Source organism: Pelobates fuscus, chromosome 4 (assembly GCF_036172605.1).
Source record: "Pelobates fuscus isolate aPelFus1 chromosome 4, aPelFus1.pri, whole genome shotgun sequence".
Lineage (NCBI taxonomy): Eukaryota > Metazoa > Chordata > Amphibia > Anura > Pelobatidae > Pelobates > Pelobates fuscus.
The window spans coordinates 258,078,772-258,096,983 of NC_086320.1; the positions used below are offsets into that span (position 1 = coordinate 258,078,772).

Here is an 18,212-nt window from a genome sequence, read left to right on the forward strand (position 1 = left end):
CAGACGGACAAAATCAAACTCTTCTTCAGTTTTTTTACCCGTACTTCCCTAACCACCCGAAATTGTGTGTGGTTTCACTTCTCTCCCGTTATTTACTACTCACCTCCTCTCTCCGTTCAAACTCCTCCAGCCAACTATTGGTCTCGTACGTTCGACCTCATCATCCGGTATCAACCACAACCCTTGCCCGATGGGTTAGATGGTTACTCTCCCTGGCCGGGATTGAAGCATCCTTCAGAGCCCACTCCATCAGGGGAGCGGCGGCATCAGGAGCATTCAACGCGGGAGCCTCTCTTCGAGACATTCTTCAGTCTGCAGACTGGTCACGGGAGCAGACGTTCCGCAACTTCTATTTTCGTCCGGCTGTGCACGCTTCTTTACCCCTTCTCGGGGAGCGTTAAAACAGCAAATACGAAGCCTCCTGTCATGTTATAAAATTGTAGATTATGCTAGCTTTAGTGTACCTATAATCTTAATTTTATTAATGACAGGAGGCGAGTATTTCCCACCCATTCACTATCGTTTTCCCCCCCTTTAGAGTCGCCTCAATAGGTAAGTTCATCTAAGATAAGAGTAATACACGATGTATCTTCTCCCAGGGGGGGCTAAGGGTTACACTCTTTGGTAAATAGTTTAACACTTTGTTGGAGGTGGGCTATGATATATGATTTCTAATTACTGGATGTCATAATTTTAGAAATCCAATTCACGGATTAATCCTTGGTTTCGACTCTGCTCTCTCGTTTCAGCGTAAAGCTCCCTCAAGAGGACAAGCCTAGTTGCTGTATCATCAAGCACCATCTCAGCTCTCCAAGAAGACATCTTCGTTTACGTTCCCGTTCCCTCTCAAGCATCAACTTTCTCATCTGGCATTCTGGATTTCTCATCTGGACTTCTTTATCAGTTTCCTGTTCCTACTTGTTCGCAGCCAGAAAGAGGAAGTGACGTCACAGGGAGGGACTTTTATGCCATGTTATCTTTTTTCTGATTGGTTACCCTGTTACTAAGTAAAAAAGTGCTGCTGTGAAGCTTAAGTAAAGAAAGTCTTAAGCAAATACTCGCCTCCTGTCATTAATAAAATTAAGATTATAGGTACACTAAAGCTAGCATAATCTACAATTACATGTTAAGCCATAGGTTAATTAATAATCTCTCTAAGGTTAGTTTTCATTCTTGCCTTTTTTTTTTTTTTTGACTAAGAAAGCAACTTTAGCATTATACTTTGGCTTGAATAACTCACTTCATGCTTTGAAGCAAATGAAGGAATTCTCTTTCATCTATACCTAGTGGAGGCTCATCTATATGGAGGAGTGCCCCACTAGTTTTGATGTGGGCGGGGGGAGGGGGGGTGGGGGGGAGTTTGGGTATATTTAAAGTAGATTAGAAAAACTAAGATTCTTTTTTCTGGAAGGTAGTAAGCCTAACATATTGGGGGAAAATAGTGTCTCTGTAATGATTTAATAGGTTTTAGTTCTGCAGTACAACACCCCCTCATTGTTAGCCTTTTGGAAAAACTTACTTGAGAGCATCTAGGCATGTAGAAAATGGGACAGGTTTGAGATCTGCCCTGTTTCATCAGGTTTTGCACATGCCTAGTGTCCTTTAAGAAGGGATTTTAGGAATCTCCATTGAGTTGCCATTTAGGCAGCAGAGACAGCTGAGTGGTGGCATGCTATTGGTCTTTCTATACAAGGGCCATAATTGGATCATGTCAAATCTTAAAAACAGCACAGGGAAAGCACAGCAATGGTAGCTCCTGGTCCCTGCCAAATGTAATTATCTTTTTCTCTCCCCCAATATACCCAGTGACAGCTTTAATAGTGCAACACAATGAATGCTTCAAGCGGTTCCCACAAATTAAACTGAAAAGGCAACTTATAATGACTTCTCCAGTCTAAGTTGTGTTTGTGGTATGGTTATCTGTATTGTGCTCAGCTCTATGTATTTATAGGAATCTATCTTTAAGTTGTGCCCACCTTTTTATTTTAATTTTTTTAAAATGTTTTCGCTATTTTATTGTATGAGCATCTCTGTATTATGCTCAGCTGTCTCTTTTCAGATATGTAACTAACTATGAACACTATAGTGTTAGGAATTCAAAGTTGTATTCCTAACATTAAAGTGGTCCTCTGCCCCCTCCTTCTCTTGCCCCCTGCTACAAAAAGGGGTAAATAACTCACATGATTCCACTGCCAAGGTCCCTTGGTGCTGGTTCCATATCCAATCTAGCACAAGCATGGTGAGCAATGAGCGCACATTATTGAGCCTTTCACATAGGAAAGCATTGAATTAATACTTTCCTATGACTTTCACGGAGTCAAACTCCATGAAACAGCAAAAAGTGCCTCTAGTGACTGCCTGGTAGAAAGCCACTAGAGGCAGTCTTAGCACTGCAATAAAAACATTGTATTTTCTCAGAAACTGCAATGTTTTAAATTGCAGGGATAAGGGGGACAAAGACATTGAACTCTGACCAATTTAATGAGATGTGTGCCTATAGTGTCCCTTAAAAATTGTATTACAACATTTTCAAACTGAAATAAAATTGCCATGACAGATTCATGTTCAGTTTTTTTTCTGCTGGCCTAAATGTTACATTCACTTGACATTTAATTTCTCAAGAATTCTCACTTAAGCAAATATTCATGAATGTGATGTTGCATCATAGTTGATTTTTAAAGGCTGATCTGCTTGCATTTTAGTGTTAATAGATGTTACAGTAACAATTTCAAATTCAGTTATTTATTTTACATGTAATTTAATTTTAAACTAACCATTCCAAATCCCTATGATTGCTGGGAGAACATGCTGGCCACAATAGTTCAGATATGAATACAAATTATTTTTTAGAAAGACTTCTTTTTCAAGCCTTCAGACAAATGGATTACATCCTGATTTGTGCTCTGTGGTGCTTTCTGCAGGCATCAATCTAACAGCAACAGTCAAATTATCAAGCTACCTGTTTTGCATTAGTGATCCCAAATTGTGCACTTCCTTCAGGCTGGAAATCTGTCTCTAGAAATGTACTTGGCACTGATTGCATTTATACTTATTTTCTATTGTGTAACCAGAACTGCCATTCCATCATGAGGTGCTATACAAGCATGGCTTGAATGTTTAAAATATTGCACCTAATTCACTTGACTAAGGAGATGCAATACAATGCTATTGTTCACGTGCTTTCTGTGTTATTGAACATATTCAATTTTATGGATACTTGAGAATATAAAATGTATAATTAACACTGGGCCAGCGGGTTTTCACATATTGAGTAGATAATCAAATAGCCTACTTGATAATCAGATCATAAATTCCATTTGCGATAATAAGTTTAATTTTATGTTATAAAAGCCTTTTTTATTTTATTTTGTTGTATATATTTGGACTCGAGTTAATAAGAATGCTAATTTCTATCTCATTAGATTTTGCCATTTAGCTGAAAGCAACAAGGTAAATTGTTAGCGTAGGACTTAACTTTTTTATTTTGTTTTATTATTTTAGTGTATACTATAATGTACATATTCTCTAAGTGTGTGCAGACATTCTTTCAATAATATAAAAATAAGATATTAAATTATCTTTGGTATATATTGATATTTTGAATGTAACTAATTTTATTCTTCTTTCCAACATCGACATGAACTTTTGTTTTATATATATATATATATATATATATATATATATATATATATATTGCCATTATATATATATATACATATATTGCCATTTAGTGAATAAGCGAGTGCCCTCTTGTATGTATGATATTATTAATATATCGCTATTACAGTAATATTTGTAATATTTTTCTAATTTAAAGGCATCAATATATTACAGTAATTTTTTTTATATTTTTTACAGTAATATTTGTAATATGTTTCTAATTGAATGGCATCAATATAGCCATATTATTGTTGAGCTATATACCATCTTACCTCCAATCATCCTTTGAGAGGTTATAAAGTATGTTCATCTCCTCATCATCCTGCAGAAGGCGATATGCTGCACTGACGTGATGATTTTCAAGTACAGATCGGTCATTATAAAGAATTGCTGAATCTGATCTGAAAATGTTAAGATTTTTTTTTTTTTTACATTTGCATTTTAAAATAACATTTATCATTTATTACATTTAAAAAAATCATCCATTCTGGAAATAAAAAAAAAAGCGTGTTGTTTCAGTCAAACATAAAATGCATAGTTGCACATAAACATAGGACAAAAACATAAATTTGTGCATAAATGTTGTGTATAACTTTACATTTAATACAACTATAAAAATTCACAATTTAATATTTCATTTATTCATTCATCGAGTTGGGATTTTTCTTTGTGGGGGGGGGGGGGTAATAAAAATGCTCCTTCTCTGCATGGTGAAATTACGGTAATTTTTTTGTTATCTACAGTAAATGAAGTTACAGGAATTGCTGTGTACGTTTTGCAGAATCCTAATGAAGTAAGTTTACCTCACAAAACATGTAGAACAAAGAGGAAGAGTTCTTGACAATGGGTGGAAACTACTTAAGCAATGAGGAACCACGTACAGCTGAGGGCCCCCAAGTGAGAACACTCTTATATCGATACGACAAACACTTCTTCTGGTTAAGAAGTCCATTATATAGTACTAATTCATAAGCACCTTTTTGTGAGACCGTTTGTACTTTTTAAAGTTGATTGTATTAAAGATTTACACAATCGGATCCCTTTGTCTCCTATGTGCTTACCTTTTCAGATCACTGCTTACTGGTCTCCTAATATAGGAATGTTTATTCTAATCACATACTGCAAAGATTACTTCCCATCCACTGACCTACTGCTCAAACATGTTCTAGTCACAGGATGTCTACTCTGCATGAGTGAAGATGAAAAAACTATCTAGCCTATATGTATATAAATTGTAACTCAGTACTCTTAATATCTGGAGCAGCATTCCTATTCTGCAGCAAATATACAGGTGCAGTCGTGCCAGTGATACATCATGTAAAAACAGCAAAAAATAACACTAAAACATATTCCTAACATTTTAGTGCTGGAGGAGCTGTCTGTATTCCGGGCTTGGAGTAAATGGTGTTAAAGGTTTTTAAACTTACCTTTACTCCATTGATGTGCTTGTCTCGCTTCACCTGGCTCCACCTCCATAGCTGAGACCATCAATCTTGACAATCTCAGTCAATCCAATGCTTTTAGGCTATTGCGCATGCCAGGCAAAATGTCACGCTGTGCCATTCAGCCTCTCCTCATAGTAATGCATTGACTCAATGCATATTTATGGGGACATACAGCGTCTCCATGTACAGGGTGGAGACGCTGAATGTAGGTGCAGAGCACAATGCAGAACTGAAATAGGAAGCAACTATAGTGGTCGTCTGAGTTACTGTCACTAGAGGTATTACTAGGCAGCAATATAAACACTGCCTTTTCTCTGAAAAGGCAGCATTTTCATTGCTCAGCCTGCAGGGACATGCTATAGACACCAGAACCATTATATTGAGCTTTAGTGGTTCTGGTGAGTACTGTATCCCATTATTTAAAAACCTTACCTTTTAACATTTTTAAGACATGTTTACACTCTAATATAAACAAGGTTGATCTCTTTATTTATTTTATAATTATAACTCCATACAATTGAGTTACAAGAACATAATTTTTTGCATGTGCAGTGAGTTCAATGAAGGATATACACATTTAAGTACATTGTATGCTAAGACAGATATACAAACAGAATTCACATTAAGAACATACATTTATTGTATTACCACTTGATTTTGCAGCACCAGCTTAACAGTTAAGAGTAAATGTATAATGTATTATGGGAGTCTAAAAGAGCCAAAAATAGTTAACAACTGATCAACAGTTTAAAAAAAAGAAGGGTTAAGCCCAATGAGATGGCTAGACATGATTTTTCAGCAGTGTCAAATGTGTCAAATGCCAAAGAAAATTACGATGATTAATAAAGCATACACAGAGGTTATATGAACTGTTATGAATGGTATATTCAGAGAATTCCAGAGTACCATTTAGCCCAGCAAACTAGAAAATAAGAACTGTGATCTTTATAATAAGATGAAGAAGACTCTTGTGTAGATTCATTGAAAAGGTCTGTAAAAATATGAATACTGTATGTACATCATCGAGCACTGAATACTTGAAGAGGTAGAGAAAGTTAAGTTACCTACAAGGATTGCCTGAAAGTGACTGTACACTACAGCATTATGCTTAAATAGTCACAGAAAGAACCAAAATAGCTGGTTTTCGGTTATAGATCATGTCCCTGCAGTCACTGCTCAATTCAATGTAATTTAGGAGTTAAATTGCTTTGTTTATGCAGCATTAGCCACACATCCCATGATTGAGACTCACACAACCTCCCTACACTCTATAAATTTTTTAGCTTCCCTTATAACACATTGTGTTTAATTTAGACATGTTTTTATCTCCTGTTCTGTTAATAGCCTGCTAAAACCCACAATATAGAAACATAGAAACATAGAATGTGACGGCAGATAAGAACCATTCGGCCCATCTAGTCTGCCCAATTTTCTAAATACTTTCATTAGTCCCTGGCCTTATCTTATAGTTAGGATAGCCTTATGCCTATCCTACGCATGCTTAAACTCCTTTACTGTGTTAACCTCTACCACTTCAGCTGGAAGGCTATTCCATGCATCCACTACCCTCTCAGTAAAGTAATACTTCCTGATATTATTTTTAAAACTTTGTCCCTCTAATTTAAGACTATGTCCTCTTGCTGTGTGTTATGCTGTGATCATGTTTGTGAGACGGTGTGCATTTGACTGTATGTGTCAGTCCACCATGTGTCTAAATCTCCCAGTCTCCCATGTGTCTCATTACCCTAGCCCCATGTCTCTCATTACCACAGTCCCCCCATGTGTCTCATTCTCCCAGTTCCCCCATGTGTCTCATTCTCCCAGTTCCCCCATGTGTCTCATTTCCTCCCCACCCCCAATATGTCTTTTCTTCCCTTCCCCACATGTGCCAGCTTACATCCCACGTGTAGTGTGGCCGAGTTGCGGACCGCTTTAGAGGTGCGCGTTTCCCTCCACTCAGTCTGACAGGTTGCAGTTCGGTGCTACCTGTCAGACCAGGTAGAGGGAAGCAAGCTCCTCGACTGCAGTTCGCGGCTCAGCCACGCTACAAGGAATGACCAGCGGTAGAGGAGGGCTGTGCAGTGCACTCCCCTCTTACCAGTCAGCCGGATCCTGCACTCCCTGGGCCGTCTGTGCCACCTTTTGGTAGCACCATCCCTGAAAAGTTTTGCAAGCCACATTGGACCATCTAAAGAGCAGTTGACAGTTTGGCTATGTCTGTTATATTCCAGTCACAGACAATGGTATTGAAAATTGGGCTTCAAAATTCAGGTCTGTGAGATGTGGAGTATGTCCTTCAGATACTGCTGTCAAGATGACATAATTAGGAAAAGAGTAATTTCAGGTCTGCTACCATATCAAGCCTCAGCCACCTCTTAGAACATATTTTTTAAAATGGATTAGAAATATACAAAGCTTTATGATTTTTCCTGAATTATCAGTCTGTTTGTTTTGGATTAATAATTATGCATGGTTAATACCAAGTTGACCTAACTCTCAATCATAATCTCCATTTTAATGCATTTCATTGGAATCCTTTTAACATAGAAAAAAAGATGCCTCACTTAATGTCTGTTTTAGTTCTATTGAGAGATATAGTTCACTGAAGCTGCTATTTCAACTCTGTATATTTCCTCAAACTTAGAATGCCATCCTAATTTGTCTACCTGTGGTTATTGTTTTAACTTATTTGCTTAATGGGTATGCTAAGCATCAAAACAACGTTAGCTCAATGTAGCAATTGTTTTGTAAAAATCAAACCCCTGCAGTGTCACTGTTAAATTCTCTGCCATTTAGAAGTTTAGCAATGTTGTTTATGAAGACCTAGCCACACCTTACCTGGATGTGACTCACACAATCTCGATAAAAAATCTTTAATTTTCAGATCACTGTCTGTTTACATTCCATCCTGCTTTGTTCGTTTTACTGTAATCACACACATGAAGCTGCTACAGCCTCTAGCAGGAAAATAACAGAACAGAAGATACATTCTAAATTAAACACACTGTGCAATAAGGAAAGTGATTCAACTCATAAATGGTACTTGTGGTCAGGGAAGAAAACCGTGTATGTGTGGACCTATAATTTATAACCGTAAAGTATAATATGCTAAGTTGGTTGTGGTGTGCCGAAACCAACGTACGAGTAGGCCTGTAAATAAAGAGGGCAAAACGAGAATTATCAATACCATGCTTTAATACATATACATATACATTCTGTTACAAATGAGATCTTATTTAGCTACTTGTTTATAGTGATGTACCGAACTGTCCACCGGCGAACAGTTCCCGGCGAACTTAGCGTGTTCGCGTTCGCTGTGGCGGGCGGACACATGCGCAGTTCGATCCGCCCCCTATTCGTCATCATTGGGCAAACTTTGACCCTGTGCCTCTCGGTCAGCAGACACATTCCAGCCAATGGCAGCACTCCCTCCCTTCCACACCCTCCAACCTCCCTCCCAGCATCCATTTTCGATTCATTCTGAAGCTGCATGCTTAGTAAGAGGAGGGAAAGTTTAGCTGCTGCTGATTAGATAGGGAAATTGATAGCTAGGCTAGGGTATTCAGTATCCACTACAATCCTGAAGGACTCATCTGATCTCTGCTGTACGGACAGCACCCCAAAAAGCCCTTTTTAGGGCTATAACATCAGGCTGCTTTTTTTTTTTTTTTTCCTGTGTAATGTAATTGCAGGTGCCTGCCTGCCAGCTTCTGTGTGAGGTTCACATTGGATACTGTGCCTACTTGCCCAGTGCCACCACTCATATCTGTTTTTACAATAGGTTAAGCTTTAGATTTAAAAGAAATAAATTTTTTTCACTGTAATAGAAGAGCAGTTGCCTGCCTGCCAGCTTCTGTTTCAGGTTGGATGCCTTGCCCATTTGCACAGTCAGTGCCACCACTCATATCTGTTTTTACAATAGGTTAAGCTTTAGATTTAAAAGAAATATTTTTTTTCACTGTAATAGAAGAGCAGTTGCCTGCCTGCCAGCTTCTGTGTCAGGTTGGATGCCTTGCCCATTTGCACAGTCAGTGCCACCACTCATATCTGTTTTAACAATAGGTTAAGCTTTAGATTTAAAAGAAATATTTTTTTTTCACTGTAATAGAAGAGCAGTTGCCTGCCTGTCAGCTTCTGTGTCAGGTTGGATGCCTTGCCCATTTGCACAGTCAGTGCCACCACTCATATCTGTTTTAACAATAGGTTAAGCTTTAGATTTAAAAGAAATAATTTGTTTTCACTGTAATAGAAGAGCAGTTGCCTGCCTGCCAGCTTCTGTGTCAGGTTGGATGCCTTGCCCATTTGCACAGTCAGTGCCACCACTCATATCTGTTTTAACAATAGGTTAAGCTTTAGATTTAAAAGAAATAATTTGTTTTCACTGTAATAGAAGAGCAGTTGCCTGCCTGCCAGCTTCTGTGTCAGGTTGGATGCCTTGCCCATTTGCACAGTCAGTGCCACCACTCATATCTGTTTTAACAATAGGTTAAGCTTTAGATTTAAAATAAATATTTTTTTTTCACTGTAATAGAAGAGCAGTTGCCTGCCTGCCAGCTTCTGTTTCAGGTTGGATGCCTTGCCCATATGCACAGTCAGTGCCACCACTCATATCTGTTTTTACAATAGGTTAAGCTTTAGATTTAAAAGAAATATTTTTTTTCACTGTAATAGAAGAGCAGTTGCCTGCCTGCCAGCTTCTGTGTCAGGTTGGATGCCTTGCCCATTTGCACAGTCAGTGCCACCACTCATATCTGTTTTAACAATAGGTTAAGCTTTAGATTTAAAAGAAATATATTTTTTTCACTGTAATAGAAGAGCAGTTGCCTGCCTGTCAGCTTCTGTGTCCGGTTGGATGCCTTGCCCATTTGCACAGTCAGTGCCACCACTCATATCTGTTTTAACAATAGGTTAAGCTTTAGATTTAAAATAAATAATTTGTTTTCACTGTAATAGAAGAGCAGTTGCCTGCCTTCCAGCTTCTGTGTCAGGTTGGATGCCTTGCCCATTTGCACAGTCAGTGCCACCACTCATATCTGTTTTTACAATAGGTTAAGCTTTAGATTTAAAAGAAATAATTTTTTTTCACTGTAATAGAAGAGCAGTTACTTGTCTGCAAGTGTCTGGGTGTCAGGCCTACTTCAGCGTGTGCTCTGCAGACCTGTGCCAGCGTGCTTTGACAGTTGCCAATCATATCTGGTGTCTATTTAGCGTGCTTTTACAAAGAAAAAAGGTTTCCAGTGTAAGCTAACAGCAGCCAGTCAGTGTCCTTCAAGCGGCTCTGTCAGGCCTTCCTTCAGCGTGGGCCCTGCACAACCCTGCCAGCGTACTTTGACAGTTGCCACTCATATCTGGTGTCTCTATAGCATGCTTTTACAAAGACAAAAGGTTTCCAGTGTAAGCTAATAGCAGCCAGTCAGTGTCCTTCAAGCGGCTCTGTCAGGCCTTCCTTCAGCGTGTGCCCTGCACAACCCTGCCAGCGTACTTTGACAGTTGCCACTCATATCTGGTGTCTCTATAGCGTGCTTTTACAACCAAAATATTGTTTCCACTGTAATAGAAGAGCAGTTGCCTGCCTGACAGCTTCTGTGTGAGGTTCACAGTGGATACTGTGCCCTCTTGCCCAGTGCCACCACTCATATCTGTTTTTACAATAGCTTAAACTTTAGATTTAAAAGAAATATTTTTTTTTCACTGTAATAGAAGAGCAGTTAGTTGTCTGCAAGCGTCTGGGTGTCAGGCCTACTTCAGCGTGTGCTCTGCAGACCTGTGCCAGCGTGCTTTGACAGTTGCCAATCATATCTGGTGTCTCTTTAGCGTGCTTTTACAAAGAAAAAAGGTTTCCAGTGTAAGCTAATAGCAGCCAGTCAGTGTCCTTCAAGCGGCTCTGTCAGGCCTTCCTTCAGCGTGGGCCCTGCACAACCCTGCCAGCGTACTTTGACAGTTGCCACTCATATCTGGTGTCTCTATAGCGTGCTTTTACAAAGAAAAAAGGTTTCCAGTGTAAGCAAATAGCAGCCAGTCAGTGTCCTTCAAGCGGCTCTGTCAGGCCTTCCTTCAGCGTGTGCCCTGCACAACCCTGCCAGCGTACTTTGACAGTTGCCTCTCATATCTGGTGTCTCTATAGCGTGCTTTTACAACCAAAATATTGTTTCCACTGTAATAGAAGAGCAGTTGCCTGCCTGCCAGCTTCTGTGTGAGGTTCACAGTGGATACTGTGCCCTCTTGCCCAGTGCCACCACTCATATCTGTTTTTACAATAGCTTAAGCTTTAGATTTAAAAGAAATAATTTTTTTTCACTGTAATAGAAGAGCAGTTAGTTGTCTGCAAGCGTCTGGGTGTCAGGCCTACTTCAGCGTGTGCTCTGCAGACCTGTGCCAGCGTGCTTTGACAGTTGCCAATCATATCTGGTGTCTCTTTAGCGTGCTTTTACAAAGAAAAAAGGTTTCCAGTGTAAGCTAATAGCAGCCAGTCAGTGTCCTTCAAGCGGCTCTGTCAGGCCTTCCTTCAGCGTGGGCCCTGCACAACCCTGCCAGCGTACTTTGACAGTTGCCACTCATATCTGGTGTCTCTATAGCGTGCTTTTACAAAGAAAAAAGGTTTCCAGTGTAAGCTAATAGCAGCCAGTCAGTGTCCTTCAAGCGGCTCTGTCAGGCCTTCCTTCAGCGTGTGCCCTGCACAACCCTGCCAGCATACTTTGACAGTTGCCACTCATATCTGGTGTCTCTATAGTGTGCTTTTACAACCAAAATATTGTTTCCACTGTAATAGAAGAGCAGTTGCCTGCCTGCCAGCTTCTGTGTGAGGTTCACAGTGGATACTGTGCCCTCTTGCCCAGTGCCACCACTCATATCTGTTTTTACAATAGCTTAAGCTTTAGATTTAAAAGAAATAATTTTTTTTCACTGTAATAGAAGAGCAGTTAGTGGTCTGCAAGCGTCTGGGTGTCAGGCCTACTTCAGCGTGTGCTCTGCAGACCTGTGCCAGCGTGCTTTTACAGTTGCCAATCATATTTGGTGTCTCTTTAGCGTGCTTTTACAAAGAAAAAAGGTTTCTAGTGTAAGCTAATAGCAGCCAGTCAGTGTCCTTCAAGCGGCTCTGTCAGTCCTTCCTTCAGCGTGTGCTCTCCAGAACTGTTCCATTGCACATTGCCAATCATATCTGGTGTCTCTATAGCGTGCTTTTAAAAACAAATTTTTTTTTTCACTGTTATAGATTGAATAGCAGTTACTTGTCTTCAAGCGGGTGTGTCAGGCCTACAGTGTGTGCTCTGCAGAACTGTTCCAGTGCACATTGCCAATCATATCTGGTGTCTCTATAGCGTGCTTTTACAAAGAAAAAATGTTTCTAGTGTAAGCTAATAGCAGCCAGTCAGTGTCCTTCAAGTGGCTCTGTCAGTCCTTCCTTCAGCGTGTGCTCTCCAGAACTGTTCCAGTGCACATTGCCAATCATATCTGGTGTCTCTATAGCGTGCTTTTAAAAACAATTTTTTTTTTCACTGTTATAGATTGAATAGCAGTTACTTGTCTTCAAGTGGGTGTGTCAGGCCTACAGTGTGTGCTCTGCAGAACTGTTCCAGTGCACATTGCCAATCATATCTGGTGTCTCTATAGCGTGCTTTTACAAAGAAAAAAGGTCTCTAGTGTAAGCTAATAGCAGCCAGTCAGTGTCCTTCAAGCGGCTCTGTCAGTCCTTCCTTCAGCGTGTGCTCTCCAGAACTGTTCCAGTGCACATTGCCAATCATATCTGGTGTCTCTATAGCGTGCTTTTAAAAACAAATTTTTTTTTTCACTGTTATAGATTGAATAGCAGTTACTTGTCTTCAAGCGGGTGTGTCAGGCCTACAGTGTGTGCTCTGCAGAACTGTTCCACTGCACATTGCCAATCATATCTGGTGTCTCTATAGCATGCTTTTACAAAGAAAAAAGGTTTCTAGTGTAAGCTAATAGCAGCCAGTCAGTGTCCTTCAAGCGGCTCTGTCAGTCCTTCCTTCAGCGTGTGCTCTCCAGAACTGTTCCAGTGCACATTGCCAATCATATCTGGTGTCTCTATAGCGTGCTTTTAAAAACAATTTTTTTTTTCACTGTTATAGATTGAATAGCAGTTACTTGTCTTCAAGCGGGTGTGTCAGGCCTACAGTGTGTGCTCTGCAGAACTGTTCAAGTGCACATTGCCAATCATATCTGGTGTCTCTATAGCGTGCTTTTAAAAACATTTTTTTTTTCACTGTTATAGATTGAATAGCAGTTACTTGTCTTCAAGCGGGTGTGTCAGGCCTACAGTGTGTGCTCTGCAGAACTGTTCCAGTGCACATTGCCAATCATATCTGGTGTCTCTATAGCGTGCTTTTACAAAGAAAAAAGGTTTCTAGTGTAAGTTAATAGCAGCCAGTCAGTGTCCTTCAAGCGGCTCTGTCAGTCCTTCCTTCAGCGTGTGCTCTGCAGAACTGTTCCAGTGCACATTGCCAATCATATCTGGTGTCTCTATAGCGTGCTTTTAAAAACATTTTTTTTTTCACTGTTATAGATTGAATAGCAGTTACTTGTCTTCAAGCGGGTGTGTCAGGCCTACAGTGTGTGCTCTGCAGAACTGTTCCAGTGCACATTGCCAATCATATCTGGTGTCTCTATAGCGTGCTTTTACAAAGAAAAAAGGTTTCTAGTGTAAGTTAATAGCAGCCAGTCAGTGTCCTTCAAGCGGCTCTGTCAGTCCTTCCTTCAGCGTGTGCTCTGCAGAACTGTTCCAGTGCACATTGCCAATCATATCTGGTGTCTCTATAGCGTGCTTTTCAAAACAAATTTTTTTTTCACTGTTATAGATTGAATAGCAGTTACTTGTCTTCAAGCGGGTGTGTCAGGCCTACAGTGTGTGCTCTGCAGAACTGTTCCAGTGCACATTGCCAATCATATCTGGTGTCTCTATAGCGTGCTTTTACAAAGAAAAAAGGTTTCTAGTGTAAGCTAATAGCAGCCAGTCAGTGTCCTTCAAGCAGCTCTGTCAGTCCTTCCGTCAGCGTGTGCTCTGCAGAACTGTTCCAGTGCACATTGCCAATCATATCTGGTGTCTCTATAGCGTGGTTTAAAAAAAAAATTTTTTTTCACTGTTATAGATTGAATAGCAGTTACTTGTCTTCAAGCGGGTGTGTCAGGCCTACAGTGTGTGCTCTGCAAAACTGTTCAAGCGCACATTGCCAATCATATCTGGTGTCTCTATAGCGTGCTTTTACAAAGAAAAAAGGTTTCTAGTGTAAGCTAATAACAGCCAGTCAGTGTCCTTCAAGCGGCTCTGTCAGTCCTTCCTTCAGCGTGTGCTCTCCAGAACTGTTCCAGTGCACATTGCCAATCATATCTGGTGTCTCTATAGCGTGCTTTTAAAAATATTTTTTTTTTCACTGTTATAGATTGAATAGCAGTTACTTGTCTTCAAGCGGGTGTGTCAGGCCTACAGTGTGTGCTCTGCAGAACTGTTACAGTTCACATTGCCAATCATATCTGGTCTCACAGTAGCTTGCACGCATAGTACCACTAATCCCCCCAAAAAATGACAGGCAGAGGCAGGCCACCCCGCAGGGGCCGTCGTGGTCGTGGTGCTGTGATTCCCTTTTGCCCTAGAATAATGCCCAGTTTTCAGAAGCCACGTACCCTGAACTTGAAAAGTTCTGAGGACATAGTTGACTGGCTAACACAGGACACCCAATCTTGTACAGCCTCCGCTCGGAACCTTGACGCACCATCCTCATCCAGCTTAGCTTCAGGCACCTCTCAAGATACCACTCACCCGCCTGCCGCCACCACCAAAAGTAGCACCACAGCCGCTTTACTTGGTATGTCAGAGGAGTTATTCACACACCCGTTTGAAGAAATGAGTGATGCGCAACCATTATTGCTAGAGGATGTAGATAACAGGGATATGTCTCAGGCAGGCAGCATTAAACACATGGAGGTACGGTGTGATGATGATGATGTTGTACCCGCTGCTGCTTCCTTTTCTGAGTTGTCAGATACAAGTGAAGCGGTTGATGATGACGATGCGTCCATGGATGTCACGTGGGTGCCTGCTCGGCAAGAAGAAGAACAGGGCGAAAGTTCAGATGGGGAGACAGAGAGGAGGAGGAGACGAGTTGGAAGCAGGGGGGGGTCGTCGCAAGGAGCTAGTGGCACAGTCAGACAGCATGCATTGGCACCCGGGGTCAGCCCGACAGCACGCCAATCAACACATGCTGTGTCCACCACCAGAATGCCGTCATTGCAGAGCTCAGCAGTGTGGCATTTTTTTTGTGTGTCTGCCTCGGACAACAGCGATGCCATTTGCAACCTGTGCCAAAGGAAACTGAGTCGTGGGAGGTCCAACACCCACCTAGGTACAACTGCTTTGCGTAGGCACATGATCTCACATCACAAACGCCTATGGGATCAACACATGAGTACAAGCAGCACGCCTACTCTAAGCCGCCATCCTCCTCCTGGTCTAGCATCTTCAGCCACGTCAACCACTGCTGTCCTTCTTGCCCCCCCTCAACCATCCGCCACTCCGTCTCCCGCCTTGAGCAGTTCCCGCTCATCTGCCCACAGTCATGTGTCTGTCAAGGACATGTTTGAGCGTAAGAAGCCAATGTCACCAAGTCACCCCCTTGCCCAGCGTCTGACAGCTGGCTTGTCCGAACTATTAGGCCGCCAGCTTTTACCATACAATCTGGTTGAGTCTGAGGCGTTCAAAAAATTTGTAGCTATTGGGACACCGCAGTGGAAGGTACCCGGCCGGAATTTCTTTTCACAAAAGGCAATCCCCAACTTGTACTCGACTGTGCAAAAGGAAGTCATGTCATGTCTGGCACACAGTGTTGGGGCAAGGGTCCATCTGACCACTGATACCTGGTCTGCAAAGCATGGTCAGGGCAGGTATATCACCTACACTGCGCATTGGGTAAACCTGCTGACGGCTGACAAGCAAGGAATGCGTGGCATTGCAGAGGAGTTGGTGACACCGCCACGAACTCCTACTCCATCCTCTTCCATAACCTCCTCGGCTGAGTCCTCTTGTGCTGCTGCGTCTTGCTCCACATCAACGGCACCCCCCAGCTCCCCAGGTACTATTCCACATCCCGGATACGACAGTGTCACGCCGTCTTGGGTTTGACTTGCTTGAAAGCAGAGAGTCACACCGGACAAGCACTCCTGTCCGCCCTGAACGCACAGGTGGAAAAGTGGCTGACTCCGCAGCAACTGGATATCAGGCAAAGTGGTGTGTGACAACGGAAAAAATTTGATAGCGGCATTGAAGTTGGGCAAGTTGACACATGTGCCGTGCATGGCACATGTGTGTAATCTGATCGTACAACGCTTTGTGCATAAGTACACAGGCTTACAGGACGTCCTGAAGCAGGCCAGGAAGGTGTGTGGCCATGTCAGGCGTTCCTACACGGCCATGGCTCACTTCGCCGATATCCAGCGGCGAAACAACATGCCAGTGAGGCGCTTGATTTGCGACAGCCCTACACGTTGGAATTCAACACTCCTAATGTTCGACCGCCTGTTCCAACAAGAAAAAGCTGTTAATGAATATTTGTATGACCGGGGTGCTAGGACAGCCTCTGGGGAGCTGGGAATTTTTTTGCCACGTTACTGGACGCTCATGCGCAATGCCTGTAGGCTCATGCGTCCTTTTGAGGAGGTGACAAACCTAGTCAGTCGCAACGAAGGCACCATCAGCGACATCATACCATTTGTTTTCTTCCTGGAGCGTGCCCTGCGAAGAGTGCTGGATCAGGCTGTAGATGAGCGTGAAGAGGAACAGGAAGAGTTGTGGTCACCATCACCACCAGAAACAGCCTTATCAGCATCGCTTGCTGGACCTGCGGCAACGCTGGAAGAGGATTGTGAGGAAGAGGAGTCAGAGGAGGATTGTAGCTTTGAGGAGGAGGAGGAGGAGCAAGGCCAAACACAACAGGAATCCCAGGTTGCTCGTTGTCACCTATCTGGTACCCGTGGTGTTGTACGTGGCTGGGGGGAAGAACATACTTTCAATTACATCAGTGAGGAGGAGGAACGGGAAATGAGTAGCTCGGCATCCAACCTTGTGCAAATGGGGTCTTTCATGCTGTCCTGCCTGTTGAGGGACCCTCGTATAAAAAGGCTGAAGGAGAACGACCTGTACTGGGTGTCCACGCTACTAGACCCCCGGTATAAGCAGAAAGTGGCGGAAATGTTACCGAATTACAAGTTGGAAAGGATGCAGCATTTGCAAAATAAATTAAAAAGTATGCTTTACACAGCGTATAAGGGTGATGTCACAGAACAACGGGAATCTAACAGGGGGAGAGGTGGAAGTCATCCTCCTCCTCCTCCTCCCACGACCACGCCGGCAAGGACAGGACTCTTTAAAGACGTGTTGTTGATGGAGGACATGCGGACCTTTTTAAGTCCTATGCATCGCCACAGCCCTTCGGGATCCACCCTCAGAGAGCGACTCGACCGACAGGTAGCAGACTACCTCGCCTTAACTGCAGATATCGACACTCTGAGGAGCGATGAACCCCTTGACTACTGGGTGTGCAGGCTTGACCTGTGACCTGAGCTATCCCAATTTGCGATAGAACTTCTGGCCTGCCCCGCTTCAAGTGTCCTGTCAGAAAGGACCTTCAGTGCAGCAGGAGGTATTGTCACTGAGAAGAGAAGTCGCCTAGGTCAAAAAAGTCTAGATTACCTCACCTTTATTAAGATAAATGAGGGATGGATCCCGAAGGGACTGACACTGGGCGATACATTCAATTAAAAAAGGCCTGATGAGATGAGCTGCCTTGGGCTAAAAATGGTCCACACGCTGCTGTATTTTAGCTCTGAATGACGTTTGACTTGCGTGACTTATCCGCCACCAACTAGGGTTCAAGCCGCCATGTTTTAGGGCACTTTCTGCCTGTGAAACAAACATCATTTTTTCTGGCCGCTGCTACAGCAGCGGCTGCAACAATACCAAATTTTTCAGGCATGTGTACATGCCTAATTTTTAGGCCCACTGGTGCAGCACTGTGGCTTCAAAAACCAAACCAAAAAAAAATCCTCCAAGATGGCACCAATATACCAGTGGTCTAAGCATCTTCCCACCTTGGCCTA

The 18,212-nt window shown here is 42.3% G+C and overlaps 1 protein-coding gene across 1 annotated transcript in view; it reads right to left on the bottom strand.

Moving 5' to 3' along the window:
- Window positions 1-18,212, bottom strand: part of PDE1C (phosphodiesterase 1C) — an 888,281-nt gene that overhangs the window by 76,476 nt on the left and 793,593 nt on the right. The window contains exon 10 of the mRNA XM_063452062.1: window positions 3,933-4,061. Within this exon, the coding sequence (XP_063308132.1) occupies window positions 3,933-4,061 (129 nt within the window). The remainder of the gene's footprint in view (window positions 1-3,932; window positions 4,062-18,212) is intronic.